The 17951-nt window shown below is 34.1% G+C and overlaps 1 protein-coding gene across 3 annotated transcripts in view; it reads right to left on the bottom strand.

Moving 5' to 3' along the window:
• Positions 1-4800: 4800 nt before the first annotated feature.
• The window catches only part of LOC121411369, a 46358-nt gene continuing 33207 nt past the window's right edge, over positions 4801-17951 (bottom strand). For all 3 annotated transcript variants that reach the window (XM_041604047.1, XM_041604048.1, XM_041604049.1), the window contains 14 exons: positions 16321-16344; positions 15646-15705; positions 15419-15459; positions 14990-15076; positions 14303-14458; positions 12330-12425; positions 12066-12167; positions 11724-11834; positions 10667-10841; positions 10040-10161; positions 9334-9427; positions 8784-9020; positions 8082-8179; positions 4801-7530 (listed from right to left, as the gene is read on the bottom strand). In XM_041604047.1, coding sequence (XP_041459981.1) covers positions 7426-7530; positions 8082-8179; positions 8784-9020; positions 9334-9427; positions 10040-10161; positions 10667-10841; positions 11724-11834; positions 12066-12167; positions 12330-12425; positions 14303-14458; positions 14990-15076; positions 15419-15459; positions 15646-15705; positions 16321-16344 — 1508 coding nt within the window. In that variant the 3' untranslated portion in view covers positions 4801-7425. The remainder of the gene's footprint in view (positions 7531-8081; positions 8180-8783; positions 9021-9333; positions 9428-10039; positions 10162-10666; positions 10842-11723; positions 11835-12065; positions 12168-12329; positions 12426-14302; positions 14459-14989; positions 15077-15418; positions 15460-15645; positions 15706-16320; positions 16345-17951) is intronic.

Genomic DNA, 17951 nt, shown 5'->3' with positions numbered 1-17951 from the left:
ATGCGAGCGCGAAGAGCGAGCTGAAAATTTTTGATATTCAGACCTAAAAAGGGACATTATAAGCAAATTTTTATAATCATGATATGTGTCTGTCTCGCTAAACAAACAATGCGAACGCGAAGCGCGAGCTGAAATTTTTGTGTACATTGACCCTAAACGGGCATTTTAAGTACTATATTTTAGGAATTTATTAAAAGTATACATATCTCCCCATAGTAATCTAATGCGAGTGCCAAGCGCTTGCTGATATTGTTAGAATTTTATGCATCCAAACACATAAAGCACTTGTTGTTATTGTAATTATGATTAACATGCGCATCTTACTAATCAAATATTGCGAGCGTTAACCGCGAGCTGAAAATTTAGGAAATTCAGACCTGAAGAGGAACATTTTAAGGCTTGTTTGTAGGAATTCACGAAGACCATATGTATTTCACTAATGAAGCGAGCGCTAAGTGCGAGATGAATTTTTTATACATATATTGACCCAAAACATGGATATTTTAAGGTCTATTTTTTTAAAAGAATCCATTAAGAGTACAAATATCTTACCAGTCATCTAATGCGAGTGCCAAGCGCATGCTGATTTTGTTAGAATTCCACCTAAAGACATACTTTTTGTAATCGTTGTAGTCATGATTATCATACGCATCTCACTAGTCAAATATTGCGAGCGCAAAGCGCGAGCTGAAAAATAGGAAATTCACACCTGAAGAGGGACATTCTAAGGCTTGTTTGCAGGAATTCACGTAGACCACGCGTATTTCACTAACAAATGATGCGAGCGCAAGCTGAAAAAAGGGACATTTTAGGACTGATTTTAGGAATTCATGAAGAGCAGACATATCTCACTAATCCACTAATGCGAACGTAAGCACGGACGGGAAGATTTTTTATCAAGACTTTAAAATGATATGTCACTACATAAAACAACAATAATTCGAAGTGCGAGGAAATATATTTGGTGTATGTTGACTTGAACACGGGAGGTTTTAGTAATGCGAGCATCAGGAACAATAAAGACATAGGCCCTGAGCAAATTATGTTTCATAAAGTTATGATATTTTGTTTTCATTTCTATGTTATATAACATAATTATAATATGATATACAGTGCGTATCAAAAAAAAAGTTTACACTTTGAAAAAGCCCTGGGAATTGAAAAATATACAACATGTGGGTAATTTTTTTACATATAATCTTGGGTTTTGGGTCCTTCTATCCAATGAAAGTAAAAGTTTTGACAGAATGTTACGCTTGAGTGAGCACTGTCCATTTTTGTAAAGCTCGCAGAAATCTGTTTGCGCAGAAATGCTCATTTTCATACTGTGTCAAGGGGAAAGGGTGAAATCAAACTTACCCTGCGAAACATTTCTCTTACATTTCCCTTGCACTTTTAGTCACTTGAAATAAAACGGATACATTCAAGCATTTTGTAACAATTTTGCCACCCAAATTGAAATTTCAACACTTAGTAAGCACAACCTTTACCCTATTTGTGCCAGCTGGATCTGGGGGCATAACTGAATCTGAACAAAAGTTTACATCAGACATCTCCAGCAATTTTTCACTAAGTTCTTATCATTTAAAGTGGGTTTACATTTCATTTTTCATTTGATACTTGTTTCTCCACACTTTTCCCAAGCTTGACAATGATTAACAAAATAAAAATCAAGCCTAAGCCATTTCATGTAAATCACAGCTCTGTGTAAGCAAATATCGTCACAATGGCCTCGGTGTGTGGGGGAGTGGTGTGGGGCGCAATGCACTCTTTGAAGTGTTTTGTGCAAGGAAACAAGTTACAAAAAGGTAAAAGATATCCTCAAATCAATTTTACTAGCTAAATTCCACGTGTTCTTCATGATTAAGGTCTACTTTTATTCGCATAAAACTATTTCAAAGTTCTGCGCAAATCATTTTTCACTAACTTTTCAAAAGTAAGTGGTGCTCACTCAAGCGGAAATATTTTTCGACAATTATAACGTCATTTGCTTAAATGGATCTGTACCAATGTTAAAATGTGGAAAATCTTCACGATATTACAAATGCATAATTTTACAGGATTTTTTCTAAGTGTAAACTTTTTTTTGATACGCACTGTAGAATAATTATTAACAATTTTTATTCTCCTTGTCCCCGTTTTTTTTTTTGCCAGCCCCCCCCCCCCCCGTAGTTACGCCACTGTCCATGTACATTTATGGTTCTTCCGATTTGTTGAATACAACAGAAGTTGTTGAGTCACAGTATTGATAACTATTGATATCATTTCATTCATTCAATCCAGTTTACCTAAAATACTGATCAGTATACAATTACATGTAGGAAAAAGTAAAGTATTCAAAGTATGATAGAAAAAAAGAGTATAGCATAACGAGGAGCAAGTAGAGGCAATCAAACTTCATTTTTCTTATTAACTTATTGACTCAGACACTTTCAGTCCCGCTTTTGAAAGACTTTATCACCATTTACCATGGATAGCGCTTTCAGTAATCAACAGCAATCTATGATATTATTGGGACATAATTATCACCACTTGTTATCGATAGCACAAATATGGTCCTGAGTGGAAAGGAGACAGTTCGCATTTGGCAATCAATTGCCCCCGCAATTGCCACTCATGATGAGGAGCACACAGACATGCATTCTTTTTTTATAAATGCATTTTTTCACCACTGGTAATTGATAGCATTATATCCATTATAAGCAAAAGGGAGGCATGCCTTCTATCACTGACCTGGGTCACTGACTAGACCAAAATCAATTGTATAGCTGCTCTGCAAAATAATTATGTTTGGATTATGTAGGTATGATTATCATTAATTGGACCAATATTTTATTGTAGTAATTATTGCAGAGCTTGTATGTTTTTTGTGTCATAAATCCCTTATTTCCTATTTTTGTGACTCATTTCGTATAGTATGAAAGGATATTTCGTATGTGAGATTTACCAACTTCAAGCAAGGTTAACTTTCTCATTGTTTGTGTGATTCACAGGTTTCATTTGAGGCTAGCCTTAGGCCTATTCTTGTTATTATATGGATGGCAGTCAAAATGTGTTACTTTTGTTTTGTTTTGTATTCCTAAACAGTGTGGACATATGTAGTGTCTTTAATAGTTTATTCATTGTGTAGAGCAGAGAAGAAATAAAATAGAGTACAATAATTTTGATTATTAATATTTGCTTGCATTAGTTTATAAAAGAAGGTTTGTCATTGTTTAATATGTTGACTGCAGCAAGCTTTTAATTTTATATTTCCAATCGTTTAAGTTTTATTTAAACTGCATTGCCTTGAAAAGAGGCCATATTTAATTCCATAGTATTTTGCTGTGACGAATCATGTTCTGAAATGATAAAAATAAGTACGAAATATTTTTTTAATTGCAATATTGCAGAGTGTTATTGCTGAAATGCTATAAGGTGGTGTGATGTTGCATGTTGAAAATTTTTCCTATTAAAACCTGAGCTTGATACTAAAAAACACTGTTTCAATATTAATTTCTTTATTTCATGTTAAAGGCTCTGAGAAATCATATAAATACAAAATTTACTGTTGAGAAAGTGATGTGCTCTTTAGATTATATATACTCATATACCATACAGTCCAAAAGTTTGGGGCCTCCCTCAGATTTAAAAGATAATAATACATAACACTGCATTCTACATGAGATTATAAGTAAAATATATTGATACTGAATGGGCTATGACAGTTCTATTACATCACACAAGCATGTTTCCAATTGCACTTCTTTGAACCTCATTTGGTTTTCATAAGTTATTCAAATTTATGCATACATTTAAACTTTAAAGGATGCATAAAATTTGAATATACTCAAAGCAAACGTTATTTTTTTTACCCTGAAAGTTTGCTTGAAGCTTGTCTGACATAGCAACAAATAATATATGCAAACTGGATTCTAGCAGAAGATGTTTGAAGGTGGCATAAACAATAGCTGAAGTGTTTATACAGTACACTGTATGTACAGTCCTGGAAAGGACTAAGATAAAAGTGGATAGAGGTAGTGGAGGTTAGAAGGTAAAATATCTTTCAGAAATGAGTGTACTCTTACAGAGGACTGTCAAACAGAAAGAGTGGAAAGCTTGAGCAGTAGGCAGGATAAGTGGCTTAGGTCGAAGGCTGGTTGAGTTGAGGGTTGAGAGAAAATTAAGTAGATGAGAGAAAGTTGTCTTGAGAGTTGTAGAGCATGAGCTGGAGAGCAGACTAGACATTTATGCATACCTTTAAAATTTAAAGGCATGCATAAATTTGAATATATATAATGAAAACTGACTGACTAGGCTCGACAGTCTAAGTGCAATCAAAACCGGTTGGAAACATGCTTGTGTGATTTGATGGAACTGTCATTCCCAATTTGATATCAATGCATTTGCTTATATGCAGAATGCAGTGTTTTGCATGATTTTCTTTTACATCAAGATATTCATCTACATTTGCCATTCTCCACCCAGGTGAATTAAACCGGAATTTGGTCTGGTGTAAGAAAAAAAACCTTGAATGCTCAAATGACTGAATGAATGAAAGAATGATCATGGGAGCTGTGCTAACTTAAAATTTGCAGCACTAAGAAGTAATCATTTTTGTCATTATCCTTAATAGTAGAAGTAGTAGTAGTTTATGTTTATACAAGTAGTAATATTCGTTATTTCACATTCTATCTTTTGGTTTGAAGTAATTTTATTGATATTTTTCTTGATTAAACTATAACAATTAGTAGTTGATTCTTTTCAATTTGCAAAGATTGGACACAAAATAACACAACTAGCAATTCAATCAGTTATCTATGATCATACGCAGTATAATTTATTACAATTATATATTTACTGTGTTCAGCCTTGATTCTCCAACACCGTGTAATTTGCATATTGCTATTAATTTACATATATATCTTTAAAGAAACAATATTTACTTATACATTCAGGATATTCAAAAGAAAACACCAATATTTAATTCAGTGTTTATTTATTTTAAATCCATTACATGCCAAAAGAAGAAGAAATGTAACATTGCAAATCTTTGCATGATTTTTAATAAAGCTTATTTTATTCATAACAGTATACCATCAAAATATTTTTGCTATCAAAATATATATTAAGCTTAATTCCAATGGACCTGCCATCTGTTAGTGAAACCATGTATACTGACTACCTTCACAAATTTTTTGATAAATACAATTTAACAATTATATCAACTTCATTTATATTACCAGTAGTAGTTTTCACTTACATTTAAAGTTAAAGCTTTTCACAGTGACCTAGACAAAATACATTTCAATATGCCATGTAGAGTTTGTATACTTCAGTCATGAAAACAATGAAATCCAATTATGTATGATATTTTCCGGCAAGAACAGAGCTTAATATAATCTTAAGATACATGTACATTGTCAAAATCAGCATTGTTAATGAAAAAATAAAAGATGTACTTTTCCCAAATATCATATCGCAATTTTCTTATTTGTGAAAAAAAAATAAAGACAACAATATCAATATCACATAAAATGTCCTTTTGAATACAAAATATTAAATTGTGAAGAAAGCATGTCTACTGAGTACTGTATTTATCTTATAAACATCCTGGTTTCTGTTGGTCATTGAAAATAAAATATTATTCACAATGAGGGTCATGTATGGGAAAGTGGATTTTAATTTAGGTCTCTTTATGCTGATGAACATATAGTGATGTTCTATCCATGATGACTGTACTTAGTAAAACTCTCTTTTTAATAAATTGTTTTGGTGAATAGAAAGCAATATATATTTTCTTATATAATAAAGATATTATTACATAGAAATGTTGTTAATGATGCATTGCTATCATTGCCTTTTTCATGAGATATTTACCAAAAGTCCAAAACATGCTTTTTGAAACTTTATATGAAGGATATTTGGGTTTATGACATGATCGTTTAAACATTGAATATGAAAATAATGATTGAAAGAATTAAAGAATTTGGTAGCATACATCAACAGCTTAAAGAGCAAATTTTACAATTCTTATTTTTTCAGTCCCAAATTTCCTCACTATTATATTTGTGCATTAAAGACAATTTGAAAAAGGCAACTTAGGTATACTTGGAACTTGTTCATGGCAGTCATCTTTTTTATAATTAAATATGATAGCCATATTTGTTGATTAACATTCAACTTGAAGCAGATTACACAACATATAAGGTTCCATCCTCGAATATACTTTTTGTATACAAATGCAAGAAGGAATTCTGTATACATTTATTTCATTACTTGACACATTGGTAGCTCTTGCTATAAAATATATATTAAGAAATAAAAACACTTGTAATTAAGAGTTTGTGGGGAAAATAGCCAAAATTTCATTTGTATAACGTTATGTTTTTCATAAATACAGTATATTTATCTTTACTGCCTTCTGATCCAAATTAATATACAATACATGAAATATTGTAACGTTCTTTCCAATGTAATAAACCCCTAAAGGAAATGAATGAGTAATGAAAAAAGGATGGATGGATGGATGGGTGGATTCAAAATGAATGAAGGAATGAATAAATTCAATAAATAAATAATGGAATACAATTAAATAAATACATTTAACAAGGCATGGGTTTCGGAGGAGTCAGTCATATGTCTTTCATTTATATTTTGAAAAAAGTACAAATGAATTTGCAATAAAAAAGAACTGATCTTCCCTACTCTTCAGATGTGCACATTCAATTAATTATATAACAGCATCATTGTTTTTAATACAGAGTTGTACTTAAAAGAAGATGTTTACTAAAGCTCCATATCGATACTCTATACTGATGATTCTATGTCATAAAAGTTGGTCTTCATTTGTTCATAAATCCAGAATCAACTACCAACCATAAGGCCACTTCAAAGAATACATAGACCTTAATACCTTTTATCAACCTGCAATAATTGTTCTTGTCTTGTAATGAAACAGAATCAGAATCATAAATTAAATTATATTGAAGGTGTAAATTGAGAAATTGTTCCAGTTTCCAAATTATGAACAAGGTAAAGACACTGTCTAATAGAGAGAATGCAATCATCATTGTTGTCATCATCACAGTAATTATCATTGTTGAAATCATCTCTATAGTGTCTTCTATCTTTGTCTTCTTTGCTCTTTGAATCATCTAGCAGTGTTTTGATGGAGAGAATGCCATCATTGTTACCATCTTCAATATTGTTGTTGCAATCATCTCTATACTGTCTTCTTTCTGTCTTTGTCACCTTTGCTCTTTGAATCATCTCAGTGTTTTGATGGAGAGAATTCCATCATTGTTACCATCATCATATTGTTGCAATCATCTCTATACTGTCTTCTTTCTGTCTTTGTCTCCTTTGCTCTTTGAATCACATCACAGCGTTATGATGGAGAGAATGCCATCATTGTTATTATCATCATTATTGTTGTAATCATCTCTATAGTGTTTTCTTTCTATCTTTGTCATCCTTGCTCTTTGAATCACCTCGCAGTGTTCGAATCCATTTTGTTTTCGACTCCCGTAAGTGTCCAAGCCATGTTTGCTGAAAAAAAACATATTTATATATAGTAACATTATAATCATTAAGAATATTATATTTTACTTGTAAGCATTAAGATTATTCATTCTGAAGCTCAATACCCTATTTAAAGGAAAATAATATGGAATTTCAAAGATGTCCTGATCGTCAAGAGCACCCACATACAAAATAAATATGATCATGGACAACTGACCGAATATGCCTAATGAACTACTGTGGTCACTGAATAGCTTATTTTTCAGATATATTTTTTACATTTGCTTTCATAATCAACAGAGGGTTGTAAAGAGAAAACCAACCCATCCACCGTGCTTATAGAGGTGTTATGGATGCAACAACCTGCCTGCAGTTAAGCGTGGAAGTGTGGGAGGAGTCATTGTGTGAGGGTGTGTGTCTGGTTTGTCTCTGTGTGTGCACTTATCAGAACACCTTGATAATGTATGAACAGCATGATTATACTGTGTGATATCTGTTTTCATACATTATGACAGACAGGAAATCATTATCAATGTTAAACAGGTTTCTGAAAGGAGGAGGCTTTTATGTTAGCTTACCTGTTTTGCTTCAGAAGGTGCAGATAATGCAAAGAGAGTATGAACCTGTCCGTATCTATTCAACTGCACCAGCACAAAGCAATGCTTTATCCCGTTTGCTGAAAATGAATTCAATCAATTAAGTTTTGGTCACGCAAAGTACACATCATTTATTTGTGGTTTTATGAAAATTTAAGCAATCATGGATAAAAGATATCCCACTATAATTGTTTATACATGATATGCCTGCAGCCAGTGGTTACCTGTTCAGTAGTTCAAGTTTTTACTCATATTGATAGACTGTGAAACTGTATCAGTATCAGGTTTAAAAAAATTACTATGAGTTTATAATCATGATAAAACTATTACAGCATGTATTATTGCAAGGATAAACATAGTGGCTTTATTTGGACCAATACGTATGTATTTATATAAAAATTCCACTTTACAAGATTAATTTTGTTAAGGATATGTGGAGAATACGCAAACCTTGAAGGCATTCTTTATTCGCGGGATAGAATCAATGCTAGAATTAAATGCCATTTTTATCTGCAAGTTTTACATATTCCTCTTTATGGTTTCACTACACAATAATCTAGCAAATAACTTTTTTTTTTCTTGCAAAAACAACAAAATCATATTCAATTTTTTTTTTTCATTTTGAAATATTGAGAGGTTGAAACTGCATTTCATGAAAAATGCAAGTAAAGAAGAAATATTTACCCATGGCCTGTTTGGCATCAACATCAACAATTTCCAGGCGATCAAGTGGAAAGGGTGGTTTACAAACAGTGAAATTATACCCATCCCTGTGTTTAGGGACAGAGTTCTGATTCTGGCCAAAGGGTGAGGAGTTGTCTGTGAGCGATTTCTTCTTGTTGAATGAAGTACGCCGCATACGGGTGATTAGCAACATGTCATCAAACAAAAAGACATACACATCTTGTAGTCTTCCATTCTCTGTCAGACAAAATAAAAAGAGATAAACTAAATCATAAAATGGAAGCAGTGTCATTTTGATCAACCTGATGACAATGAGTCTTACTATAGATCACAGGTTCTAACTTAATTTTCACTGAGGGCCACTGAGTAAAAAAGTTCACAGTGACAGATTTTGATAATCCGTGAAAAAACAGTTTTGATAACACTACTTTCATGATGATAGTTGTAGATCATACTCATTGTTACGTTTGATGGCTCTGTTCGTTTAGAAGGCAAAATGCAGACAATAACTTTTTTTTATAATTTCCACGAGATTTCTTAAAGAACTCACCAAAGACTTGAAGATGACCTTCATGTGTCAATGAACGTTTGGTGCTGAACCAGACGACGTCTCTTGATTTCTTAGCGATGGTGGATTTCAAAAACTACCAATAAAAAAATAAATAAATATAAACTTGCATGGGAATAGAAAATTAACTTTGGCTTTACAACATTTTACACAATGCATACTGGTCTGAACTGATTAATTATTATCATGATAACACTAAAATGATATCATCATGATCGTGAATAGAAAATCAAATATGGAAATGTAATCAGGAATTGCACTATTATTAGAAAAACACTGTGCCAACATCTTATAGATTATAATGACATTCCTTAATCACAACATTGCTTTCTTGAGAGAAATATGCTTAACCATGTTCTAAATCAATCCTTTAGTTCCATATTTTAAATATTTGATTTCAATTCTTCTATGAAGACACAAAATGGGTATATCTTTTTTTTACATATATATTGAAAGAGAGTGACAAATTGATGAACAAATTAATCTTGTACGTCAGAATGATTTTAACTTGAAATTTTTAAAAGAGGCATCTTTAAAAAGATCTGCTCTTCATCATTCTAAACCCCATATGAATTTATGTGTTGGACTCATGCATGCCCTTGTACTGAATAAGTGTGGATTTAGTAATCTGTTATTTTGAATATAAAATACTATAAAAAAATCTCCTGTATAGTCTACTACTACTTACATCAGGAACAAGACCAGATAATTTTGAGTCGATTTCTTCAACTGGAGGCCAGCTTATCATCTGCTGTAGTTCTCTCACTCGTTCAAAGTTTGCCAACCATTCTACCTTACCTTCCAGGTCACCTGATGGGTAAATAAAGTTACGGAAAGAATGATTCAGAAGTTGTAACCATGGAGCTCCTAACTGCTTTGAAAATTTTAAACTAACGTTAGAAATAAACTAAGACATCTGTAATCAAAATTATTGCCCCGAATCTTATGTATGGATGCAGTTTCATCCTCCTTTTGGCAAAAACTATATTAATATATCAATATTCAGTTATGAAAAATAAATCTTTGTATCTTTAACAATTCTTTGTACATTTTCGAATTATTTAACAAATCTTCATTAATGAAAGCATGTCAAAACAAATACTACAAATAATAGAAAGACTAGCGGCCTACTTATATTCATATGTCTATCTAAATACTGGCCAATCCAAATTTGTTAAAAATAAATCAATACTTCCAAGATCCTAAACTAATATAGTCCTATATTTTTTTTATTATTGTTCCACGTTTTATTTTTTGCATGTATATTAAAGCTTAGAAATTCAAACTACAGTGTTCTTAAAAATGTGAAGCTCACCTATTGCACTTTCCACAGACGTTATAGTGGAGTCTAGTAATTCCTTTTCACTGGTTTGTGAAGTACACTTTCTGATATCTCTAAGCAGCAATGTATACTTTGTGATTCTTTGGATAGGTGTGATGAGAAGATCAGTGAGTTGAAGTCTTTTACACCGGCTGTCCTGCTCACATATCTAACGGTTCAAATTGCCAAAGACAAAAGGAATAAATTTGAATAACCTTTTTTTATACATAAATTAAAATTATTGAAATAAATGAAACCAAATTAAAATAACTTTATATGATTAAATAGTTTCCATAGAATTTTCTAGAAGATATCAGGTATTTTCAATAAATATTCAAAAAAGCTTTAGTTTTATAAGAACACAGAAGAGATACATTTTTGCCATAATTTCCCATTCATCATCTCTCAAATTTTATTACGTAGCAGGGGCGGATCCAAGATTTTCCAAAAGGGGGCACATTTTTCTGAGCAAAAAAATCTTCACTTTCAAAGAGTTGGCACACTACCATTTAATGGCATTTTTATATTACACATTTTAATTTTGCTTCTCAAAGGGGGGGGGGGACGGGCTGGCTGTGCCCCCCCCCCCCACCTCGATCCGCCAGTGTTACCTAGCATAGCATGTTGCCCCTTTCTTAAAGTAAGATCACCTCAAATACATTTTGTGGACTCTCTTTTTCCCCAAAATATAGTCCATGCAACTTTTTATCAACAAACCAACAACACTGTAACATATTGTTATTTCCTTTTTTCTCGATCATTAGGAAGAAGTGCACCCTCTTCTCCACTGCAGTAATTTCCAAATTAAATTTTAATATATAATTCTGCTTCTGCATGAAATAATCTAATAACCATCATCATTTCTGTGCAGATATATTCGATGAGAGACGGATCTTTCTTGATAACTGTTGGAAGTATGTAAAGGTGAAGTCTACAAAAAAATGCTAGCCTGTAGTATACAGGCTACCATTTTTCATCAATTTTTTATTAACATTTGTTCCTGTAATACGGTAGATTTATAAAAGGGGTTTCATATTGACTCTATTCTCACCTTACAAAATTCATTAAAGTCATCTTGCTTCTTGAGAGATTCCAGGTATAATAGGGCTCCAGAGTAGTTCATACAGTAGCTTGAAAACGCGGGACACACCTGCGACTCAAACTGAGGAAATAAAATCAGGGAGAAATAAATCGATTCACAAATTACTTCAAAAATTAATGACCATGTGTTAGCCTCCACTGTCCTGAATCACTCAATGTACATGAATAATTTTCTTTTTTAAATTCACAAACTGAAATATGTAACAGTATGATCATTCAGCACTTTTGGCAAAATTAAACGAAATGAATGTAGTACATCATGAAAGAGTTGATTCATAAAAAATACACTTACAGTAGCAAAGGCAGCTACGATTGCATCTGCTTGTCCAAATTCTCCTTCAGAAAGTCGACTTGAAAGGTTGTTGACCAGATCCCAGCACAAATTTGCACTTACCTAATAGGAGATGGCAAATATTAGTAAGAAAGAATATATATATACTATACATCTACAATTGAATGATTCACTTCACGATTTACATCAAAGTTAAATGCTGACATTAGATATTAGACATTTTATTAAAATGAAACTGAGAGAACAAAATTGGGATTAACTTACCGTACATAACTCATCGACATTGGCAAAGAGTTTGACTATCTCTATGTGCATGAGGTGATCTTCACATTGAAGCCAGCGAAGTCTTTCTTGAAAGATCTGGAGTAAAAAGAGATCCAAAAATGTGTTTTGTTTAATTGTGCACGGCACGAATCTTGTGAAATAAAAGCCAACACTGTGACAGTGATACTCAATACATAAGTATCTGATATAGAACTTAAGTAATTTTATTTACATACACTGCTGGACGTTGTGGCATACACCTGCAAACCAGTTTCGTGTTAGTTACAGGATTCAGAGATCGTCTTTCGCATGGTGACGTAAATAGTCATATTTGAGTCAAACAAATCCGTAAAAACACACAAAACACGCCGGCATTTCTTTAAAAGATTCCGAGTGTGTTATTTTTTTTTCAAATCATTTAAAAAATTATTTTCTTCAGCGACTTGAAGAAATTGTGACGTTTTTATGAATGAATGCTTAACTGAATGGATAAATGTGGACTTATTTTACCAGGGGGTGGGGTTGTCGGCTGGCCATTCAAGTCACCGAATGATTTTATTATTGCTTTGCTTAAATTTGATCTCTGAAGGGTAGTGATAAGTACATCGCAAATATTTTTCATACTTTTTTTTGGAAAAGAAAAATTTGATCTACCTTAATTCTTCAGGAATTTTTCTCTAATTTGAACATCTGGTTCAAATTAGGGGCAACAGAGTTGGCTGAATTTAATACAGGTAGGCCTACACTTTCTTAGTATGGCCAAACCTGGATTTATGGGATTTTTCAATAGTTCAGAATTTATCGAGGCCTTCAATCTGTAATTTCTTATAAGTCAAAATGTTAAACCTTTTCAAACAAAAGGAAAATATGAAAGTCCGACATCGAGTAAACGGATGGCCATAATGTAGTAAATTCCATTTCAGTCTTTGTTATATCTTCCCAATATTACAGTAAAGCTCATGAAGGTTGTTCTGCCACTCATTACCAAACAATAAGAGACAAGTAATTTTCACGTAAAAATAAAATGTGTCTGTCATTCACTCTCACATCAATACTTTACACGATGCATTGCCCGACATATCTCTGAGCAAGATGATATTTTTAGGTACATAATTTGGCAAAGGGGTAGAATTTACCAAGTGAAACATCCAAAGATTAAGGAATTTGAATATTACAAATACGACGATGAATGGAAAAAATGGCCTTGATGAGCCAGTTGCTTTATTGACAATCATATTGTAAGTGATATCAGAAATCATATGATACGTACATATGATATGTTACAGATAATACCCGTCTCGAGAAGGCATGCACCTGCGAAAATCAGGTGGGTATAAGCTTTCATTGATTGAAATGTCAACATCAACATGCAGACCGTTTACACCATCGCCGGGTTTTATCGATTGAATTAATTGAGGTAGTTAGGGATTGAAGTTATCAATCAATATCTTCACGAAGAATGCAACAACGGTCAGAAACCTGATAGGTCATAGGTATTACCATCTTAGTGATAATGGATGAAGAATAATAGAACTAAGCCGTAAGAACAGATCCTCACTGTCTCCATTATCGATTTGAAGGAAGAAGTTCTGTCATTTGATTATTCTTGATAATGAACCAGTTCTGTACTGACGTTAATCACATCGCTCTACAGATCTTAGTAGTTTTCGCAATTGCTGTTAAGCAATGAAGGATTTCTTTTTAGAGACCGGGACATTCAACCATTTTTTTTTCCGGGTGGTGCACAAATCTAAAAAAATTACTAAGTAGAACTTTTCATTAAAAACAAAGGCAGCAACAAGAAAATTACACTTAATCAATTTTACACACTCTAGAGTAAACATGTTAGAATAATGTTTTCAATTTAAATAGTAAGGCACTCTTACATTAATTTCTGACAAGCAAATCTGATTGTTCTCATTAGCATATTGGGCATTTTTCATAAATGGAACGATTCGAATTTTTACACTCACCTCTTTCAAGACTAAAATATGGTCGACTAGATATGCGCATTCACTTCTAAACACTTCCCATACTTTCTCCCGCCTTTTGTATTCTTCTGAGTTGATTGATGATGTGTCGATCGGGCGACCAAGTCCTGATTCTATAAAGTCCTTCCAATGCTTATCCTACAGAGATAAAACCCAATTATTGATACATAGGTCCTTACATGACATGATGATTTTTTTAATCATTAGCAAGTCGTATTATTTACGAAGTGGATTCGAAAATAGTCAAATCCAAATAAAAGCAATTACATAGAAACAATTTTGAATTCAGTGTTTTGAAAAGACATTAAAATATTACCTTCGAATGTAACACACAGCATCACGAAAAGTGAATTATATTTTTAATTCAAGCGGGAATTTTTGGCCTTGGTTATTTAAATAGTTTTATCTTCTGAACAAATTTATATTAAAAAAGTAATGTTGAACGAATCATTATGATGAGCTGTTGAATACGATCCTATACAAATGCTCATGATGGTATTAATCATGACAATGATAAAATATGAACTAAAATAATAGTGACAATAATGAAAATAAAAAAATGTATAGCATAATTTGGGTAATGATGGGAATAATTATAATGATTATAAAGATAGTTAAGTGTGGTATTGAAATACAACAAAAAGAACGTAGGGAGATGATAACATTTACCTTGAAGATAGCGTATTCGAGTTCATCTTGATCGTGCCGCTTGAAGTTTGAAATAATAGCCCCCATTCCACTCTTTTCTTGCTTTCCCTAAATTAAGCCAAATATAAAAATGGATACTCAATCATATATCAGAAAGTAATAGAATACTGACATGTCATATCTGATGGTACATGCAAACGAAAATCAAGCATTCATCTGAAAAAATAGCGTTCTGAGAAACACTTGAACACAATTTTGGAAGTACTAAAATACGTCAAAGAATGGATAAAAGGTCAAACCTGTCAGATATACAAGGATAAGTTATTTGATGATGTTGAAAATTAAAATGCAATTATAATAATACTAAAACATTGTGAAAATGGGAGGGTCTACATCCCACTCGGTCATACAATTACAACGTTATATGACATTTGATAAATCTATACTTACAAACTTTTTCCTGAGCATGGCAGCTATCTTCTTCTTGCTATCTATTGGTGAAAATAAAGACAAACAAACAAACAAAATATATCTTAAATCGTGACAAGATCATATATTGAATTTTAAATAGGATTAACAAAGGGACACAATGCGTGTCATAGCAGAATTGTACATTGATTGTCCAAAGGTTCATTGAGGCGAAGATAAAGAAAAATCATGATAAATTTAATACACACCTTGCACTTCTTCACTCGCAACGTGATTATCAAGGCCTTGTACACTTGATTCTATGAAACCTAGACATGAAACAGAGATAGAATAAATACAATGATTTACAAATTGATTGAAATATCTATGGTAGTGCGTGATGACTCAAAGGTAAAAATAACATTTATATTTTCAGAGATGTCTGTATTTATCGCTTCTTTACCTTTGTATCGTACTTCATCTTTGAACTTTGCTAGTATTTACAATTCATCATTATAGTGAACATGCAATGTAATTATCCAACAAGATGATATACAAATAAAATGACATGAACATAATACTCAAGCAATCATGATGTATTCAAAATTTCATTTCTACAAAACACAAATAAGAAACGAATCGCGTGATGCAAAAATCATTATAGTCATTAAACAATGCTCCTTTTACCTTGCTAAAACAAATGGGTACGGATGTTCCTATTTCTTTCCTCAGAAATGGATATATGTATTTCATGCGCATAAATTCGTAACTTATGCAATAAAAGCTGCAAACCAAACCGATCAGAAAATAACGATACAAATCGGATATATTAGATAAATCAGTTCAAATCCATTAGATCAAGACTTTTCCTTATGATCAAATAAATGTGTCATGCAACAGCATGTGTAATTGTCAAAACCCTAAAAGCACCAAAACAATCTTACCTTGAACATGTTTGGCTGCAACAGCTGAAAAGAGGATTGAAAAAATACTATTATCATTCATTTATCCGATCCAACACCTTCACATCTTCCCTCGAAAATTAAACTCCACTTCCCAACCCTTCTATAACATCTCGATTTTGCACCCATTACCTTCTCCTCTCATATTGCTCTTTCTTTTTGATCTCCCTATTCCGTGTCATATCTCTCTTTCACTTCCATCCCCCCCCCCAGATTCTCACTCTTCTCTCTCCCACTACCATCCTCCCACGATCCCCCTCCCACTGTATCGCCCTCTCCCACTATCCTCCCTCTCCCTCCCTCCCACACTCCCTCTCCCACTACATCACACTCTCCCATAACCATCCCTCCCACACCCCATCTCCCTCTATATTGCTTCTTCCACTACACTTCCTCCCACTATATCACCCTCTCCCACTACTCTTCCTCTCACACTCTCTCACCACACTGCCCTCTCCCACAACCCTTCTACCACTACCTCCCCCACTACACTCACTCCCTCTCCAACTACCCTCCCTCCCACCCACACTCCCCCTCCCACTACCATCCTTCCAACATACCCCATCTCCCACTACCCTCCCTCCCACACTCCCTCTCCCACTATATCACCCTCTCACATTACCATCCCTCCCACACCCCATCTCCCACTAGATAGCTTCTCCAATACCCTCCCTCCCACACTCCCTCTTCCACTACCCTTCCTCCTAACTACCCTCCCTCCCACTATATCACCCTCTCCCCATCTCCCACTACCCTCCCTCCCACACTCCCTCTCCCACTATATCACCCTCTCCCATTACCATCCCTCCCACACCCCATCTCCCACTATATCGCTTCTCCAACTACCTTCCCTCCCACACTCCCTCTTCCACTACCCTTCCTCCTACTACCCCCTCCCACACTCCCTCTGCCACTATATCACCCTCTCCCATTACCATCCCTCCCACACCCCATCTCCCACTATATCGCTTCTCCAACTACCTTCCCTCCCACACTCCCTCTCCCACTACCCTCCCTCCCACACTCTCTCACCATACCGCCATCTTCCACTACCCTCCCTCCCACACCCCTTCTCCCACTATACTCACTCCATCTCCCACTCGTCTACCCTCCCACTACATCCACCTCTGCTACTAATCTTCCTCCCAAACACCCTCCTCTCACATCGCCTTCTAACACAACCCCTCCCTCCCACACTACCTACTTCATTACATCTTCCTCTCACTCTACCTATCAATCCAATACTTCTCACACAACCTCTACTAATGCTATTTTTCTGTTTTTTCTAACCCTCCCCCACAATCTCTCCCTCTCACACTATTCACCAGCCCATCTCACCACATATCCAACTACATGTACCTCTTCGACTCCCCATTCCACACTCACTTCTTACATCTATAATTCCCTCTCTCTCACTCACACACACACACACACTTTCTTTCTCCCCTTCCCTTACTCTTCCACTCCCTCTCAAACTCTCCACACCTCGCTCATCTGCCCCCAAGCTCCCTCCCCTACCTATTGCTTACTTTTCTCTCCCATTCCCTCATCTCATCCTAATTCCTTCTGCCTCTGGCCGGGAAATTGCAAACAGTCAAAACAAATGTGAGGCG

This window comes from Lytechinus variegatus, chromosome 3 (assembly GCF_018143015.1).
Source record: "Lytechinus variegatus isolate NC3 chromosome 3, Lvar_3.0, whole genome shotgun sequence".
Taxonomy (NCBI): domain Eukaryota; kingdom Metazoa; phylum Echinodermata; class Echinoidea; order Temnopleuroida; family Toxopneustidae; genus Lytechinus; species Lytechinus variegatus.
This window is presented reverse-complemented; position numbering and strand designations above follow the sequence as displayed.